The 20,515-nt window shown below is 43.7% G+C and overlaps 1 protein-coding gene across 4 annotated transcripts in view; it reads left to right on the forward strand.

Moving 5' to 3' along the window:
• Positions 1 to 860: 860 nt before the first annotated feature.
• Positions 861 to 20,515, forward strand: part of Tmem245 (transmembrane protein 245) — a 77,081-nt gene continuing 57,426 nt past the window's right edge. For 2 of the 4 annotated variants that reach the window (XM_075967180.1, XM_075967181.1), the window contains exons 1-3: positions 861 to 1,465; positions 11,498 to 11,615; positions 13,031 to 13,132. In XM_075967180.1, coding sequence (XP_075823295.1) covers positions 899 to 1,465; positions 11,498 to 11,615; positions 13,031 to 13,132 — 787 coding nt within the window. In that variant the 5' untranslated portion in view covers positions 861 to 898. The remainder of the gene's footprint in view (positions 1,466 to 11,497; positions 11,616 to 13,030; positions 13,133 to 20,515) is intronic. The other 2 variants (XM_075967182.1, XM_075967183.1) reach the window with 1 other exon arrangement.

Raw genomic sequence — 20,515 nt, forward strand, 5'->3', positions numbered from 1 at the left:
CATTATGGTTCTCTAAGGGGCTTCCCATAGAAGCCAAAGGATCCCCTGTTCAGATCAGTTAGCATAGAACGTAAGAGCTACACAATAAGGGTACTTAGTGTGAACCCCAACTCACCCACTTGGCAGCTGTATGAGGCCAGGTACTTAATTTCTCTGTGATCGTTCTGCAATATTCTCTGTGCTTTATTTGCAAAAACAAGACTAGTAACATCTCTGGAGGGATGTTCTCAGGATAAAATGATAGGAGCCAACCTCCTTGATTAGAGACTGTCACAGGGCAACTGCTGCTTAAAATCCTGTCATGCACACGAGAGAGCACTTTAAAGTGTTAAGAGCATGTATTACTCTTCCAGAAGACTGGAGTTCTAGTCCCAGTAGCCAAGTCAAGTTGCTCACAACCACCTGTAACTCTAGCAGTGGGGATCCAGCGCTTCTGGCTTCTTTGGCCACCCACCCACATTGCATACTCACGATTAAAAATAAGTATTTATTAAATAAATCAATAAAACTAAGTCTGTGCATCAGTGTTTTTAGAAATACTTTCAAAGCATAGAGCACAGCTTGTGTTTTCCATCTCTGAAAGCGTCTCTTTTGGGATCCTGCTTCCGGAAAAGTTGACGTCAATCAGAGAAGGGGGTTTGTAGAGTTGTGTCCCCGTACTTTTCGTTTTCTAGGACCGTCTCAAAACTTGTTACCTGGTCCCTGAGGGACCAGAGGGCCCGAGGGCGGAGGCGTTTGCGCTCAGCCTCTTGGGAGTTGTAGTTTCCTTGGGTTCTAGCGCATGTTCTGCCCGCAGTATGGGTACTACAAACCCCACAAACCCTCGCGGCACCGTCCGCCTCCGCCCGCGCTCCTCAGCCAGCTCGCAGCCCCGCCCCACGGTCCAGGCAGAGGCGCGATGGCCGACCGTGGCTGCGCTCCCGAAGCGCCCAGCCCGCGGGGATCTCCCCGGCCGGAGCCTCGGGTCCCGCGCGCGGCCGGGCCGGGCGAGACGCCACGTACGGCGGCGCTGGCGCTGCGCTTCGATAAGCCCATCAAACAGGCTTTCTACAACACGGGCGCGGTGCTGTTCGTGTGCCTGTGCTGCGGGGCCGCGGTACTCGTGTACTTCATCCTCGAGGCCTTCCTGCGGCCTCTGCTCTGGGCCGTGCTGTGCGGCACCTTCCTGCACCCGTTCAAGAGCTCCCTCACGCGCCTGGGCCGCCTGTGGCTGCGCCGCCTGCACCGCGCGCACACGCCCATCGTGCTGGCCGCGCTGCTGCTGCCGCTCTGCTTCGCCGACTACGGCGTCGAGGCCCTGGGCGAGCAGGCGCTGCGCCGCCGTCGCCTGCTGCTGCTGCTGGGCGCGGGGGGCCCGCTGCTCTACGGTCTCTACTGCCTGGGCAGCTACCTGGGCGTCCAGGTGCTGCTGGCGCACGCGGGCGCGCTCATCTGCCGCGGCCTCGACTACTTCAGCAGCCTGTGGGTGAGTGCGTGCGTTTTGGGGTTGCGGGACCCGGGACGCCCGCGTCCAGGCGGCCGAAGGTCCTCCACCCGTGCTCCAGTGAGCGCAGATGACCGCTCTCCTTCCCACGCCCGGGGATCTTGGCGCGCTTCCTTTTAGAGAAGCGGGTGTGATTTGAAACCGGCCCACTTGTTGGGAAAAGGTCCCTTGGCTGAAAAGTGCTGACCCACTTTGCGCATCTGGCAGGCACATCTGGGTGTCGAATCCAACTTGCCTTTGTACAGTTAAGAGGAGCTGACTTTTTACTAGGCTAGGGGTTAATTAGAACTTGGGTAACTCGGATTTCTCAAGCTCTCAAACTAAAGCTTTCGTTTCATGCGGATAATGTCCCACAGTTTAGTTCTTTCTCTATATATAGTTCATGCGAAACTCTAGGAGCTTTCCGATAACTTTTTGTTATGTGTGGGCCTTTGAACATCCCCGCCAGTCCAGATTAGCAGTAGACTTGTAAAGAGAGGCAGGTTATGGTTGAACTGCCAATTTAGAAACTTCAGAATTGAAAGGAATTTCAAAGATAATCTTAGAGACACCTTTCCTGACTCAGATACTCGCAGGTTAGTTTGTCCGCATATTTATTGGGCAAAGTTAAAATGAAGTGGCTGTTTAATGTTTAAGAATGTCAATCGATAAAGTCCCACAGGGGCTAAGAATGTATCGCAGGGATAGAGAAGATCCTAGCTTGCATGAGGTCCAGTGTATACACACCTCATACTATTTCACTTTTATTCATTTTATTTATTAATGAAATAAGATGAATATGCCCTGACATTACTAAGTTACAAAATAGTCGCCTTTATTTGCTAAGCAGGTTTCAATTTGCCAAAGTGTAAAGTTGATTGAACACAGGGTTGGGTACCCTGTCTTTGGAGTGCATATAATTGTATATGAGCACATTATTATTACTATTATTAGTGCTGGGGGTTGGACCCAGGGCTTCATGTGTGCTACTGAGTTGTACATTCAGCCTCATAAATTAGCATTTTCCTATTGGAACAGCCATACACAGAAGAAAGTGGACATTCTCACAGTTACAGGCCACAGGACCACACAGCGTGACTGCCTTACAGATAGATGGCCGGTGGACAAATCTATGGTGCACCTCTTAAAAGTTGTGCTGGGGACCAAACTCAAGTGTTAGCCGGCTCTAGGCAAGGATCAAGTACTGAGCTATGCCTCCAACCCCGTGGTTGACTCTTAAGTTAAATTCAGGGCTTGGAGAGATGGCTCAGAGATTGACGACTCACTGCTCTTCCACATGACCTGAATTCCTTCCCAGCATCCATGTTGGGTCATTGACAGCCTTCTGTAACTCTTACCTCCAAGGATCCCAGCATCCTCTTCTGATTTCTAGATGCACCTGCGTATACATGACTGACTCTTATGTGCACGTACATAAAAAAAAAAGTCTTTAAAAAGCCGGGTGTGATGGCAATCGCCTTTAATCCCAACACTCAGGAGTCAGAGGAAGGTGGATCTCTGTGAGTTCAAGGCCAGCCTGGTCTACACAGTGAGTTCCAGGACAGGCACCAAAATCACATAGAGAAACCCTGTCTCGAAAAATGAAAACAAAACAAAAAGCAAACAAACAAAAGGCTTAAAAGAAAAAAAAGAAGCTGAAATTATTGCCCCTTCATTGTTAAACAAGTCAGTTACATGGATTAAACTCATATAAAAGATCATTATGTACTTATAAGCAAAGTCCTCAAGAAATTCAGACTCGATTACAGATTCTGTAATAGTTCAGCTGCTGACAGGTGTCCTCCACTGAACTCTAGGACATGAGAAAGGAAAGGCTTGCTTTACATGAAGAGCATGTGTTTTCAGCTGGAGTAGGAGGTGGAGTTCAGATGTAAACTGGTGGGGATGGGAGGAAGCCGGGCATTTCTGCACATCCCTCCCACGGGGTGGAAGGACTTGAGGAAGTGAGCACTCGTGAAGCTGCATGTTGAAGAGCCTTTTACTGAGGGTACTCTATATGCCTGTATTCACACGTATTGAGTTTGGGGGTTGGAGGGCAGAAAACCCCATCAGTGTGCTTGTTTTTTGGTTGTTCTGAGAGTTGGACTCAAGCTCTTATGTGTGCCGTAACAGGGTTTACTACTCTTACACCCACAGCCCTTCAGCAAATGCTACTTCTAGCTTGGCTGGTCACAGTGATGAGAGAAAGGCAGATGAGAAGGAGTTAAAAACACAATAAACCCATTATCAAAGGCATGGGTGAGTGAGTTAGAAGCGAGTGGTGAGAGTACTCAGTGAGACGGGTACTTCCAGGTTGATCCAGTGGAGAACAACAAGCATCAGTGAGTTTTGCAGAAGCTGTAGGAGAGGAGGAGGGAGTGAAGTGGGGCCTGTCAGCCTGTACCTGACAGCTCTGATTGAGGCTTAACAGTTGCCCGGGCCGGGGCCTACTCCAAGTTTCTATCTCATAGACCACAGTGTTTGGAATGCCTGATACAAAACAGCAGCCTTTATGCTTTTCCACAACTTGTAAGTGTGAGCCTGCATGAGGGAGGCAGAGAGAGAAAGTACCACGTAAGCAGACACTTTGGGTGTCCGGAAAGTCATCCATTCAGGTTCCAGCTTTTGTATGTGTACTGTGTGCTAGCCCTGAGCTAGCTTCTGACTCTGGGACCGTTGGGTTGTTGGAGCAGTCCTGCCCAGTAGGAGGGAGAGATTTCATAGCTGAAACACTAGAGAGCAGTTGTCTGCTCCTGCTCTCAACTCGATGCTGACAGGTGAAGACCTGCTGTCATCAGAACTCCCTGGCACCCTGCAGTAAGGGTGGAGGAAGCTTCTCCAGGCGCACGTGTTTGAATCTTTAACTTAGAAAGACAGACTGACTTACGTTTAAAGGAAAAGTCGAAAGAATATCAGAATTGGTCTAGTCACAGCTGTTCCCCTGTTGTCTTTGTTTATCCTGCTGTCTGTCTATGCAGCGTTTCAGTCCTGGTTTTCTTTCTCTTGGTACTGCTGTTCGTTTTCCTCTGTCACCAGCTCACGGTTTCTCCCTCTCTGCCCCCTTTGGAGTAGTTAAGCTCTTTTCTTTACCTGGTTCCCTCTCAGCACTGCCCTGGCTACAAGTGGAAAACTCCTTCTTCCTGCTAGCAGCAGTTCTTTCCCAGCAGTCTCAAGTGTGTTAGTTAGAATATGGACTCACTTCGTAAGTTTTTCAGAAGGCTTAAGAAAGTTCATCTGACGCCCCATGCTCTGGTGTTGTGGGGTTCAGCAGGATAAATCTGAGAGCCTAGTAGCATCCCTTGCTATACTTCTTTTCTCTACTGGGAATGTTTTGATCCCTCTTTCCCTTTGTTCAGACTTGTTGAGAGAGGAGGAGGCCATTTCTAGTTTGCAGCAGTAGTAGTTTTGATTTCTCCAAGGCCTGCCTCCCATTTTTATAAAGAAGTAGTGTTGGAAACAGCGAGGGCTGAAAGATTGGAGTTATGAACTTGGCGATAGATTGCTTTGTGACCTGTGACCAAGGCCTTATTCTGGGCACTCAGCCCTCCCTAGTTGTGCCAAATGAAGGGTTGGCTTGCCTGATGCCTCAGTCTCCTTGAGGTCTTGTTCAGGGTCACAAGGGTCACTAAGAATTGCACCCTGGCCAGCCTTGTTGGTCTACACCATTCCTCTTGGAAGCCTTGTGAGGCTTGTTGCTGCTTACCTGGTGGCAGCTGAGAGGAAGGTCCTTCACAATTACAAGTTTGGCTCTGAGAGCTCCTGACTCAAATGAATAGTTTTCAAAATAGAAGAAAATTTTAAAGGAGAAGGAAGTACTTGAAGCAGACCCTGCTCCATAGGGGAGTCTGCCTTCTGTCTGAGAGGGACTTAGGAAAGGGTCCAGGAAGATGGCTCAGTGGGGAAGTGCTTGAGAACTTGAGTTTGGCCCCTCAGAACACAAATGGCAGCCAGCATGGGGAGGAGATGGACCCTGGTGGAGCCTGGTGGCTTGTTCTCCAGCCAGTCTAGGAGAAATGGCGAGCTCCAGGTTCTGTGAAAGACCTGTCTCAGAAGAAGAAAAGGGGGAAGAAGAAGAGGACTTGGAGGAATGATCAAGGCAGGCATCCCTGAGCCAGCCTTTATTCTCACTCGGCCAGGTGGGCCTCCATACACACTTGCACTTTAACAGACTGAGCACTTATGTTAAATAACTTATGTGCTATTTAACGGAAAAGTATGCCATGTGTGGTTAGTTGTGTCTTGGGAAAGGAAAGTGTGATTGCCTTTCTCGGAGAGCTAAATAAATGCGGCTAAATTTGATGCAGTTTTATATAATCTCTCGTACACGGGTGCTAGAAGATGATTGGATTATGTATTTTGGAAAGGACACAGAATATTTAAGAGGATAAATGTGCCCTCGGGTCAACTGTGGCCAGTGATTTATGCCTGGGAGAAAAATCCCACACAAGCAGGTTTGCACATAAAGCTAAGTGGAGCTGAAGTTGACTTCTGGGTGAGGGGATAAAGCCCTGGATAAAGCATGGTGGCTCTGTAATCCTAGTGCTTGGGAAGCCAAGATAGAAGGATTGTGAACTTGAGGTCTGCGTGAGCTACACAGTGAGATTCTGTATCACACAGAACAACACCCTAAAAGGAGTGGGCACTAGAATTGAAGGCTGGAAACCCAGCTCAGAGATGGAGCCTCTGCTTGCTCCTTGTGTGCAACGCCCTGGGGTTGTGCCCAGGCCATAGCAACCCCTCTCCTCCAAACAAAACAGACGTTTATTAAATGTGATCACAGAGCAAATATAAATACTTTTCATTAAGTTATTTTAAAGACTGCTTTGTGATGTGAAAAGCTTATCAAGGAAAGCATGCTCCTTACATAAAGAACAGTTAAGCAGCGCAGAAATTTATATGGTAAAAGTCAGTTGTCCCCTTTTCTTCCATCGCTCCCACCAAACAGATGCTGTTGTTAACTGACAGCCTTCTGACTTCATTTCTGAACCTGGGTGACCTTAGCAAATGTCTGTGTCTTAGTTTCATGTATGCATGCATATACTGCACTACAGAAACCCTTTTCTATCATCACTGTTCTCACTGGGCTGTTACCCGCCCTCCTCTTGTGGACCCTATGCTGTCGCTGCTGTGGCGTAAATACTTCTGTCCCATATGCCTATGTTTATGACAGATTTTTGTGTATTCCAATAAATCCAGAGGCAATAAACAGTTTTAACCATTGGTAATTATATTATCCAAAACTCAAGTGTGTGTTCTGTCTTTTGAGCTAGCAGTATTTCTGTCTCTCTGAAGAAATGCTTGAAAATGCCTGTAAAACTGCCCAAGGTAGCACATCTTAAAGGAACAGCATTTCTTTTTCTACTTACGAAAACATTAAATAACCCTTAGGAAAATTCAGCAAAGACAGCGAGCATAAAGAAGCACCACCCTGAGATCCAGCTGCCTGAAGACAGTTATTTTAATTTTTTAATTGTTGCTGAGTATATTCTCACCGTTATCCTTCACATGCATGACTTTACACCCTGCTCCTGAATATAGTCATCACATTTTTTAAGTTCTGAATGCGTTTCCTTTTTTGGAGCTGTATTGCAAACGGCACCTGAATATTTTGTATTTATCTGCACACTGGTGTTTCTGTAGAACAGTCCTGGAAGTGGATTGGGGAATTAAGTGTTTTAGCCTAAAGTAATGTAATCTGGGAGCTTCATGTTTACTGGATAAAAATAGCATGCTTTTCTTTAGGTTGAAATTTCTCTTAGAAAATCTGAAATGTGCAGTTTCTTTTTCTTAGTGACGCAGATTCCTTGTTAGTACAGACACAGCTTCTTAGACTTAATCTGGAGATGTAGACTTTTTGTAGTTCTGCTTGCCGAGGGCAGCCATTTCTAACTCCTCATGTTCAAATGCCATTCGAGATAGGAGCTTGCTCTGTTTTTAGACAGCTATTGGTTGCTGGAAAATTTTATTCGTATATCAAACAGAATATGTTGCTTCATCATTTCCACAGTTATTTCTGCACCGGGACCGCAGACGATGAAGCTGCTTGCCTGTTCCCAGATGACTGTTCCTCCTCTGTCCTGACTTTTTTGTTAATCACCTTGACAGGCTAGAGTTAGCTGGGATTATTAACCTGAACTGAGAAAATGCTTCCATCAGATTGCCTCTAGACAAAGGCTGTAGACATTTCATTGATGATGTGGGAGGGCCCAGCCTACCGTGAGTACCGCCACCCTGGGCAGGTGGTTCCGGGATATATAAGAAAGCAAACTGAGCATGAAGTACTTCTTCGTGGCTTCTGCTTCAGTTCCTGCCTGGAGGTCCTGTCCCAATTTCTTTCGGTGATGAACTGTGATAGGGAAGTGTAAGCCATAAACCCTTTCATCCCCAAACTGCTTTTAGTCATGGTGTTTTATCGAAGCAATAGAAACTTCAACTAAGACACCCATTATCTGAGAAGAGCTATCAAATGTTGATATTCTCTACTTTGTAAGCCAGAGAGTTCACCCATCTAGCTACGTTTGTATCATATTATAGTTTTCTTTTGCTGCCTTAGCCTGTATTAAAGCTCATGTTGGTGCTGAGTTACATTTTTATAAGCAGACATTTATACATTGACTGCTGAATTTAGGTGTTCTCTCCCCACTCCCTGTTTTGTACATTGGAATTTTGGACCTGAAAACATAGCTTTGCATCTCTTTTCATTAAATGAAATCTTCCTTAAATTAACACATTGTCCTAGCTGTGGGTTATGTTAGGCCCTGTAGGTTGGCAGGTCTCTGTCCTGCTATTCCCAGGTTTGTGTAAGTTGTGAGTTTGATTAGGACTTTTCCAGAGCTTTGTAAACTTTTCCACTCATGAGCCCTTTTTACTGAGAAAATTTTATGTGACCTTAGCTCTTGTAGTTTATAGGTTTATAATCAATCATTTAGTGTTAATAAATTCTAAGTATATTTAAATTTTATTTTAGATGTATGGATGTTTTGCTTGCATGTCCTATGTCTGTGCGCAGCATGTACGTAGTGCCTGTGGAGGCAGAAGAGGATGTCAGGTCCCTTAGGCCTGGAGTTACAGGTTCTGTGTTACCATGTAGGCACTGGGATTGAACCAAAGTCCTCTGCTATAGCAGTCAGTGCTCTTAACCACTGAGCCAACTCTCCAACCCCATAAACATATCTTACGACAGTTTTTGCTGTATATATACCTTAGTCATTTATTAAAGATAAAATCAAATATTTGTACTAATGAGATGAGTGTGTTTATTTTATTTTTTACATAGAGATTTAAATCTTGGTCAGATGTTTAACTGCAGGCACAGCATCTTTGGTGTTTTTAAGAGTTGATATTCCGATTTTATCAGCAGTTCTGAGAGTGTCGCTTGGCTTAAGTACACAGTGCAAATGCCAAGGCTGTCTTTCAGGACTGTTTCAAAAACTGCTGGACAGTCTGGCGTAGACTCAAGCCCGAATCACCCAAATTTATTTATTTATCTTGTTTTTAGAAATTGGTCAACAACTCTAAGTTTTAAAAATAAAAATCCTAACAGTGCACTCCACAGATAGGATGGTCCGCTAGCTATATGCTGTGGAATGATGGCTAGAAAATCCTTAAAAAGTCGCTCTTTTTCCCTAGCTAAAAGCTTTGTGGGAGGGCAGTGAGCGCATGTGTGCACCTTGGCTTAGTGAGGTCACATGACTTACTGACGGCAACACCTGAGGCTTGTATGGATCAGATTTTGGATTACGTTTCCATGGTTGCGTGTTCAGAGCCTGTGCTGTCAACAGATTTCTCACAGTCATTTCTGGATCACAGCCTGCAGCTTTAGAAGCTGGGTTCTAGGTTTGCCATGGATGGCTGGACTCGTCTGGGGACTGATGGCCGCAGTGTGCAGTGGGGCTGACGTCTGTCCCTTCCTAAGGGTCACTCTCTGTATGCTTTCATTTTCTAGCACCACTTCTTACCCTGTGCTTACAAAAGCAGATTGCTAGGGATGGCTTAGCAGCTAAGGACATTTGCTGCACTCCCAGAGGCCCTGGGTTTGACCACCCACATGACAGCTCATAGCTGTCTCTAACTCCAGTCCCCGGGGAAGGGCACCAGGCATGCATATGGTACACAGACATACATAGAGGCCAAATACCCATACTCACAAAATAAAACTTGGGCGGGGGGAGGAAACCAAACAAACCAATTTTAGGTTAGAGAGAAGGCTCAGCAGTTGGAAATGTTTACTGCTCTTCCAGAGGACCCCGGTACTGTTCTCAGTACTTAGCTCACAATCAGCCGTAACTCCAGCTTCGGGGGATTTGAAACCCCTTCTAATCTCCAAGGGCTCCTGCACACCTGTTGTCCACAAAACCTGTGTGTGTGTGAATTCTAATTAAACTTCAGACTGTAGACAAGTCCTTTCTCTGGTGGAACACTCATCAAGAATGTGTGAGGGCCTCATTTCAAATCATAGCGTGGCAAACCCTCCCTTTCCCCAGAATTTCAGCATTTGGCAGGAAGAGGCAGGAGGAGCAGGAGTTCAAGGTCATCCTGTGCTTCATAGCAAGTTCCAGGCTAAAAGAAAAAAACAAGAACAAGAAAGAAAAGGAAAAATGTCTTCTGTTCATTAACCATCAGCTGCCTGGCACATTTCTTCCCTTACCATGTTGTAGTTTATTATATATGTTTTCTATCTCATCTTAAACTTAATGCTGTATTGGAAATTTAAAACTTTGAGACCTTTTTTGAAAACAGTACTCATTTAAGTCTGGGGAATGACTCAGTTGGAAAAGTATGCAAGCTTGAGGACCTGAGTTGGGATCCCTGGCACCCATGTACGAAGAGGGGAGTGCCAGTGCGTTCCTGTAGCTCCACCAAGGCAGTCAGAGGAGAGCAGGCACTGATTGTCCGGTCTGTGAGCTGTCACTGGGAGAGCCCGCTGTACAGGGAAGATCCCTGACCCTCACAAGTGCCGCGTATATGCACCACACCCATAGTCCCGCCAGACCCAGTTCAATGGTTGAACAACCTGTATTTGTGAATCACCCTAGTTAATCATTTCTCCATCAGTCTTTTAGGCCATCACTTCTCATCAGTTCTGAGGAATTTATGTCAAGCTTTTTCAGATTCTGTCGTTACTTTGTAAGGATTAGTTCCAGGTCCAAATTCATGTCCAAGTCTGTGCATGTTTTAAAAACTGGGTTACTTTTAGTGACGGAGTTCTGGGTGGTTCCCCTGTCTTTTGTGGTAATCCTATTTTTGATTTTTTTTCCTTTGTGCTCCGAATTAGATCATTAAGTCCTTCTTCGTTTTCACTTTAACACCCCCTCCCCCCGGTTCAAGCCATACTTGAATTTTACTTTCACAAACTCATGTTCTTGGTGCTCAGATTGCTCTTTGCAAGTGTTCGCTTGAACACTGTTGTAGTAATAAGGGCAGCGGCAGCTGTGATGCAGATTTAGTGATGGTATTCAGCTGTAGGGTAGAGGGATGGAGGAGGGGACCTGACTTTTTAAACTTTTACTGTTTCTTCTTGTAATATTTTTTCTGACACCCTTTTTAACTGGAGTATATAATTCTAGGTTAGGGTTGAAATACCTGTCACTTAGATTATCAGCAGATTCATACTTCATCTAATTCTTTTAGCTTTAAAAATGGCTCTCATACTAACTTTTTATAGGTTAAAATGTGGGATCTTTTTACCTGTTTCTTTTAACAGCCATTAACCAATAAAAACTTGTAGGAATTCTACAAGACTAGTTTTAATTTAAATCTGCTGCTTACATATTAACTATTATATCTTTTTAAAAATGTTAAGTGGATTTTGAACTTTAGCATGTATGTCTTAAAACAATGTACTTTATTAATTATTTAAGTATCACTGCCTGAGTTTTAAATGCCTGTCTAAACATATCTAAATAGAGAGGGAGGCCCAGGCACGCCACACACAGCTCCAGTGGTGTTCAGCGTGCTTAGACTCTGCAGATGTTGTACGACACGTGCCTTTTGCTGTATGTATTTTATACCTGTGTCTTACTTCATTTATTTAAGATCTGGACGTTGGTGGTTGGCTATGTGCTGATGGTTTCATTCAAGTGGAATGCGAACACCGAACGCTACTTGAGAGCAGTTTCGATTCCTGTCTGGATGGTACTGCTTTTTCATATAGGTGGGTCCTTTTTAATTCCTCTTTGTGAGCAGTCGCCCTGTAACTGTAGTTAAGGTCAGCAGAGACCGACCAGTGAAAGTGAGTTCTGTGTAGTGCTTTATGTTGCATTTAAAATTCTTTAACATAGTCTAGAGAAAATGTTGAGCTTTGAGCTTTCTCTAATCTTCAGCGAAGATTCATTGTTGATCTTTAAATTCCTTATGCATTCTTTTAGTAAGTCCTTGAAGGGTGAGTGTGCCTCAGACTGCAGCCATAGTGACCCTCTAGCTTATTCTGCTTGTGGCAGACTTGGGGAGGAAATAGATAAGCCCCCAAGGATGATAAGAGTCTTGTTGAAGGACTGGAGACTTTTAGTCTGGCTAAGAGGAAGGACCTGGGACAGGAATGGGGGAGGACATTGGGTAAGAAGAGTGCATGAAATAGGAAAACCACTTCCTAAGAGTCGAAGGACTGTCCATCCTGTGAAAGAGTGACTTAAGCAGGCCCTGATCATGAGGGGGAGATGCCAGAACTTCAGGAAGCATCAGAAAGACAGTTCCATGTCAGGCCTTCTCAGAGTCATGGGTTTCCTGTCCTGAGGAGCAGCTCACTCTTAGCTGGGTGGGGCTGGTGGTAGTGGTGGTATTGGGCTGCTGCTGTTGCTCTTGAATGGTTTTTCAGCATTATGTACAGAATTGGGCAAGACATATTTCTAAGCCTTAGTTGATGGGAATAATAGGTTCTTTCTAATTTAAAAACAAAATAATTGAGCAACCTAGAGAAGCAGGTAGCTGAAAGTACCTTTTAGAATGAACCTTCTTTGTAAGTTGCTCTTCCTTCCCCCCAAGAAAGCAACAGCTAAGCCTAGCTGACTGCTGAGGCTCTGATTTTAGGAGGGCAGTACTCTATAGAATTGTTGAGTTGGCACCATTAGGTTTATCTGCAGGATGTGACTCAGGGTAAGTTTGCAGAAGGCAGAGGAGGGAGTCCCATGTGAACTCAGGGAAGGCAGGTGCTTGGGGATTAACTGTATACTGTGGGAGCTTTGGCTGTAGCCTTTGGGTTTGTTGGGCCCTTTCTTGAGACTGAGTTCAAATCTAGTGCCATTTTCAGAAAATTAGGCTGGCTTCCTGGCTTCAGGATCAGTGCCTGACTCTTTTTGTTCTAGTATCAGATGCTCCATAGGTTGAACTTGATTTTGGGGTGACCTGAAACCTGTGAGGGGTGTGTGGGTATCTGTAATGGGTTGGGGATTGACTCTTAAGAGTAGGCTGGAACATGCCTTGATTTTTGAGAGAAAGAACGGAACTGTCCTTGAGTTGGGGTTTACCTGCAAGTGTCCTTTACAAACATTTTCCCCATGAAATGATTTCTTAATTAGCACGAATATCAAAATGCTCTGTTAACTAAGAATGCTAATTCTTAATGATTTTCAGCATCACTGGCTGGCTCATGGAGAATCCCAGTATTCCTGGTTATTGTCTTCCTGATGTCTGTGGGCACCCTTTATGAAAAACAGAATGGGAAGGAGTCTGCTGGTAAGAAACAATCTACTATGAGTACATTCTTAATATTTTGAGAGGATAACTGTTTCTATCGCTGTGATAAACACCATGAGCAAAAGCAACTTGAGGAGGAAAAGATTTATTTCCTCTTACAACCATCAGGTCAAAGGTCACACTTCGTCCCAGAGAAGTCAGGATAGGAACTCAAGGCAGGCGCTGATGCAGAGGCCACAGTGAGCTGGCTTGCTCTCCCTGACTTCTCAGCCTGCTTTCTCATACAGCACCTAGGACCACCTGCCCAGGCATGGCACCACCCACAGCGAGCTGGGCCCTCCCACACCAGTCATCAATCAAGAAAATGCACCACAGTTCAGTCTGATGGGGGAATTTTCTCAAGGTTCTGTCTTCCCAAATGATTCTTCTTTATGTCAAGTTGGCATAAAACTAACCAGCATGATAACTTACAAAGAAAAAAAAAGCCAAGGTGAAATCTCCTTGAATGTATTTAAAAACCTGAAGTAGTTTTTAAATAGAAAATCAAATTATCTAAAATTTTATGTTTTTTTAGGTCATGATCCTATTTTTGTATCTTTTTATTAGTTAATATAAATAAATAGCCATCAACTATTATAAAATGGCATTTAGTACTTGCCCAGTACTGACTGTATTCCTATCATCCCTATCTAGTTTTGCAGTATTTATCACTCTGAAAGGAAACTCTGTGCATGAGTTCCAGCATACAAATAGAACACAGTCTGTTTACCTGTTACCCTTCTGGTACATAGATTCCAGCATACAAATAGAACACAGTCTGTTTACCTGTTACCTTCCTGTACATAGATTCCAGCATACAGATAGAACACAGTCTGTTTACCTGTTACCTTCCTGTACATAGATTCCAGCATACAGACAGAACACAGTCTGTTTACCTGTTACCCTTCTGGTACATAGATTCCAGCATACAGACAGAACACACTCTGTTTGCCTGTTACCTTCCTGTACATAGATTCCAGCATACAGATAGAACACAGTCTGTTTGCCTGTTACCTTCCTGTACATAGATTTCAGCATACAAATAGAACACACTCTGTTTGCCTGTTACCTTCCTGTACATAGATTCCAGCATACAAATAGAACACACTCTGTTTGCCTGTTACCCTTCTGGTACATAGATTCCAGCATACAAATAGAACACACTCTGTTTGCCTGTTACCTTCCTGTACATAGATTCCAGCATACAGACAGAACACACTCTGTTTGCCTGTTACCTTCCTGTACATAGATTCCAGCATACAAATAGAACACACTCTGTTTGCCTGTTACCTTCCTGTACATAGATTCCAGCATACAGATAGAACACACTCTGTTTGCCTGTTACCTTCCTGTACATAGATTCCAGCATACAGATAGAACACACTCTGTTTGCCTGTTACCTTCCTGTACATAGATTCCAGCATACAGATAGAACACACTCTGTTTGCCTGTTACCTTCCTGTACATAGATTCCAGCATACAAATAGAACACACTCTGTTTGCCTGTTACCTTCCTGTACATAGATTCCAGCATACAGATAGAACACACTCTGTTTGCCTGTTACCCTTCTGGTACATAGATTCCAGCATACAAATAGAACACACTCTGTTTGCCTGTTACCCTTCTGGTACATAGATTCCAGCATACAAATAGAACACACTCTGTTTACCTGTTACCTTCCTGTACATAGATTCCAGCATACAGATAGAACACACACTGTTTGCCTGTTACCTTCCTGTACATAGATTCCAACATACAAATAGAACACAGTCTGTTTGCCTGTTACCTTCCTGTACATAGATTCCAGCATACAAATAGAACACACTCTGTTTACCTGTTACCTTCCTGTACATAGATTCCAGCATACAGATAGAACACACTCTGTTTGCCTGTTACCTTCCTGTACATAGATTCCAACATACAGACAGAACACACTCTGTTTGCCTGTTACCTTCCTGTACATAGATTCCAGCATACAGATAGAACACACTCTGTTTGCCTGTTACCTTCCTGTACATAGATTCCAGCATACAGATAGAACACACTCTGTTTGCCCTTTACCCTTTCACAGATATTTGTGTCACTTTCACCTTTTGGATATTATGAATATCAGTGCTTCGATGAAGCATTTGTGTATAAGAAACTGTTTATTCTTCTAAAGAATTTGAGTCTCTTAATATGCTTAAATAAATACATAAAAATATAGTGTACATATTACGAGGTGTCATATAATTCTGTGATGTATGTATGTCATTTGAATTTTGGTCAGTCACCTTAGAGCAGGATTCCTGGGTAATGGTGATTCTATGTTTAACTATTTCAGGAACTGCGAGACTACTTCCATGGTAACTCAGCAGTTAACATTCTTCTACCCTAGATAACATTTCCTGATTACTCTAGAGAGCACCAGTCCAGTGTGTAATGGCTTCTTACAGTGATTTTTGATTTGGGTTTTCTAATGACTGGTGGTGTGAGCATCTTTTTATGCATCTGCTAGTCTGTTTGTACTCTTTGGCCTTTTAAAAATTAGGTTGTCTTTTGTTGCTGAATTCTTTAAATATCTTGGATACTGAGCAGATACACGCTCTGTAAATATTTTATTCTATTAGTTATCTGAGTTTTTTGGTAACTTCCTTTTATTTTAATTTAATGTTTTAGAATTTTTTATTTTTAGATATGTATATCTGTGTATGGGTTTGTGCATCTGAGTGCAGTGTTCAGAGAGGCCAGAAGAGGGCATCAGATCCCCCAGAGCTGGAGTTACAGGTGGTTATGAGTACCCTGAAGTAGGTGCTGGGAACTGAACTTAGATCCTAGAAGAGCTGTATACATGTTCTTAATTGCAGAGTCATCTCTCCAGATACTTTCTATATATTCTCTCTCTCTCTCTCTCTCTCTCTCTCTCTCTCTCTCTCTCTCTCTCTCTCTCTCTCTCCCTTTCTCTCTCTCTCTCTTTCAAGACAGGATTTCTCTGTGGTTCAGTCCTGACTGTTCTGGAGCTCACTCTATAGACCAGGCTGACCTTGAACTCACAGAGACCCACCTACCTTTGCCTCCTGAGTACTGGGATTAACGGTGTGTGCCATCACTGCCTGGCCAATTATTTTTAAAGCCCAGTCTTTGTATTTTTCTTTTGTGCTGTTGTCATATCTAACAAACTTGGCTGTATCCAAGGCCATAGTATTTACCCCTTGTTTTCCTTTTGGAATTTTATATTTTGTCTCTTATACTTAAGTCATTGGTCAGGTTTCAGTTGCTTTTTGGATATAACATGAAGTAAGTCCACCCTCTCTTTGCATGTTTGACATCTAGTTTGTCCCAGCACAAGTTGCTGAAGTTTTTTCTTATTTTGAGTGGTCTTGGTAGCCTTGTGAAGAATCATTTGAACCTGGTTTATGCCTATACTTTTGTTCTTCCTTGACTTTGCTGTTTGCCCTTACGCCAATGTTTTGGTGAAGTAGGAATATAAGTTCTCTAGCTTTCTCTTTTTTTTCATGCTGTTTTGGTGGTTTTGATTTCCTTCATTATCATGTGAGTTTTAGGATCATTTTTTTTTTCTATTTTCACCTAATAGTCTGCTGGAATTTTGATAAGATTGTTGAATTCATCAGTAAATTGGGGAACATTACATTTTTTTTTCTCTCTTTCACACACACGTTTCAGTAATCAATCTCCCAGTTCATGAGTCTGGAATGCATCTCCATGTATTTATTATTTGGTATCTTTCTGTAATATTATGTTTAAGTGTTGTATCTTCTTGGTTTAATTTATTCCTTATTATAAAAATGCTTTCTGAGTTTCCATTTTGTATAATGCATTCTTAGTATTTAGTTAGAAATGGAATATATTTTGTATTATGCCGATACTGTACCCTTCATCTCTGCTGAATTTGTTTCTTGCCATCAGTTTAGCTAAGGGTTCTTTAGCACTTGCTAACTAGTGCTTTTGTTTTTAAAGGTGTGTGTGTGTGTGTGTGTGTGTGTGTGTGTGTGAGAGAGAGAGAGAGAGAGAGAGAGAGAGAGAGAGAGAGAGTGCATATGTGCTGTATGGCACAGGTGCGCAGGTGTCCAGTTGTCCGTGAGGGTTGGGAGGGCATGTCAAATGCCCTGGAGCAGACATTTCAGGTCTTATGAGCTGCGACATGAGTGCTGGAAACTAACTCTTGCCATTTGCTTTTGACTCCTGAGCCATCTCTCCAGCCCCTTAACTAATGATTTCTGTGCTGCTTTAGATTTTTCTTTTTCTCTTTGGAACATAGGATCTTGATGTCCAGCTCAGGCTGGTCCTCCAATATGTCACCACACTTGGCATCCCTGAAGATAGACTCCAACATTGTTTTTAGCATTTACTCCAGTCACAACAGTGTGTGGCACTCTTGTATGGTGATCGTATGTCTTATGAAAGATTTTTTAGGTTGTTTCTAGTTTATCTGGTAAAAGTATATATCAGATGACTGTGAGATTTCTTTTTCTTTTGTTTTGAGACAAGATCTCACTGTGTAGCCCTGCTGTCTGGAGCTTACTACATAAACCAAATTGGCTTTAAAATAACTACGAAGAACCATAGTTACAGATCTCTCTGACAGTGGAAAATCTGGAAGATTGTATTTTCTATTTTGCTGTCTTTCAGTCTCCTGTTTTGACCTGTCTCTGTCAGGATGGTTGAGCCCCAGGCTGTGTGGAAGACTGGAGTGGGCAGTATTTGGTGACTTTCACTTGTCCTGCTTGGTTTTACCTTCTTGTTCCTTTCCTGGGATGTCAGTGACTTAGACAGCTCTGGGTACCCTTTCCCCACTTCTGGGGTGGCTTCCTTCTGATATAGGGTTAAGTCCTATCAGTCTGGTAAAGTTTCCGGGGCGTCTGTCTCCTTTGGCAGCTACATGGTGTCCCTCTGATTCTGCCTACTTTCTCCCTACATCTTTGTTCGAATTTCCTGCCTGGCTTTACTCTAGTAAGCCTTTGGTTGAAACAGTTTCTTTAATAACCAATGGTAATAAAAGATATTCATAGCACACAGAGGAGAATCCCACATCAATTAGGCTTCTGGATTTTATTGGAATTCAAACCTACATTTGTTTGGTTCCTGGGCCCAGAAACTGAGTTTATTTCAACAGTTCACTTTAAACTCAGGAGCTCGACTCTTGGGACTCGGGAACTCTTGGGTGGTATATCCTGGAACACTAAATAATGTAAGGGGAAAATGTGTTCTCTCACTGAATAAGAACTTTTTAGGGTTCTTTTCAATTTTATTTTCATTGTTTTATATATATATATATATGTGTGTGTGTGTGTGTGTGTGTGTGTGTGTGTGTGTGTGTGTGTTTTGCCTGCATGTTTATCTGTACACCATGTGCATGCAGTGCCCAAGGACCAGAAGAGGGGTCAGATCCCCCAAACTGTAGTTATAGATGGAGCCATAATGTGAGTACTGGGAATTGAACCCAGGTCTTTGGAAGAGCAGCTAGTACTCTTAATCACTGAACCATTACTTCAGCTTTTTGAGGTCCTTTTGAATGGACTGTCTTTAGAAATCCACAGATAACAACAGAATAAACAAACAAATCCCACACGACCCAAATAAACAAACTAAAATGATGGTGCCTCCCTCTGTGCTGAACGTGTTGCATTTCAGAGGTGGGGTCACCTCCAGTCACACAGTGGAGCTGTGGTTTCAGCCGAGGTCCTTGACCCTCAGCCCCATGCTCTTTTCCTTGCCTTGTCACGAGGAACAAGCAGGCATTAGTCATAGTGAGCGTGTCAGCAGCTGGCCTTGCCCCAGCTGTAGTCGTCATTACCTTTCTTCTTCCACCTTAGCCTGGCTGACTCATCCTAAGTCCATCACTTCTCTGCCCACTGCCCACTGTTTCACGTGGTGGAAACCTGCTGCCTTAGCCTTGCTGCTCCTTCCATTAGACTGCTTCTTGGTCTTTGCACAGGCTGGGCGATTATAATGAGATAACAATAAGGGTAAAAAGTTTGCTACAAAGTGCTAACATCTGGTGTACCACCTTCTCATCACAATATCTCATGACAACTCTTAATACTACTGGTCCTTGCTACATGGCACCTCTTCAATAGTATTACAGTGACAGTTACATTTCAGTATGAACTAACACCACCCCTGGAAAGAGTGTCAATGTGTTCCCTTGGTTTGTAGAGACACGAGGATGCTGGCATTATTCTTTCTAAAGCAGGAGGCCCTGGCGGTGTGTAAACATGCCATCCTATCTTTTGAAGCAATCCGGTGAGACTGATATCATATTGTATATGCCTGATACTTGGATTCAGGCATTTGTTCTGAATATGAGCGATGGCTTTAAAGTAAGAAAAGCCAGGACTGGAAGGTGGCTCAGTGGTTAAGAGAATATGCTGCTTTTTCAGAGTACCAGAGTTTAGCTCCCAGCACCCACATTAGGTGACTCACAACTGCCTATAACTCTGACTCGGCTCCATGGGATCCAATGTCTTCTGGCCTCTGTGGGAATCTGCATTCATATGTATATTCTCTCTCTCTCTCTCTCTCTCTCTCTCTCTCTCTCTCTCTCTCTCTCTCTCTCTCTCTTTCTCTCTCTTTCTCTCTCACACATACACACACACAAAACCAGATTTGAACGAATAAAAAAAAGGGGGGGTGGAGAGATGACTCTGCAGGTAAGAGCCCTGACTCCTCTTCCAGAGGACCTGAGTTCTATTCCCAGCACCCACATGGCCGCTCAGAACCACCTGTAATTCTGGTTCCAGAGGATCTGACACCTCTTCTGGCCTCTGTGGGCATTGCATGTATGTGATACAAAGACATACAGTTAGGCATAATACCCATGAACATAAACTAAAAATAAAGTGAAGGAAAAAGATAAAAAGTAGGAAAAACAGTCAGTCTTCTGCTGTGTCGCTAATATCAAGATGCTTGGTGTCGAGCAGCAGTGTGGATCACCTGGCCACTGCTCTGCTCTGACCCGGGAGTTGCTTCAGTCTTGGGAGAGCATATGCTGAGAATGAGCAAGCTTGGCTAGTGAAGCCCAGATAGAAAAGAGGAGAGGAGCAAAGCCAGCTTCTCACTGCTCATCCCCTGACCTCCAGTTACAGCTCTGTTAGCTTTGTACCACTGCTCATGCCGGGGCCCTTGCGCTAGAAGCTCTTGAGAGGAAGGTGTGTCCCGTTAGTTAGGGACAGGTTACTACAGGTAGCAGGTGGCCATTGTGCGGTCCTCATGCCAGCAGCAGGCAGTTCTGGTTTCTCACTGCTGCTGTGCTTGAAGAACAGAGCAGAACAATATACTGATTTATACTTGTATCAACTTGTGTTTTCTTATTAACATTGAGAAATCAACTTACTCTTCGTGGACTTTGTTGTATCAATAGATTTTAATCTAATCTCATGTTT

Source organism: Microtus pennsylvanicus, chromosome 3 (assembly GCF_037038515.1).
Source record: "Microtus pennsylvanicus isolate mMicPen1 chromosome 3, mMicPen1.hap1, whole genome shotgun sequence".
Classification (NCBI taxonomy): domain Eukaryota; kingdom Metazoa; phylum Chordata; class Mammalia; order Rodentia; family Cricetidae; genus Microtus; species Microtus pennsylvanicus.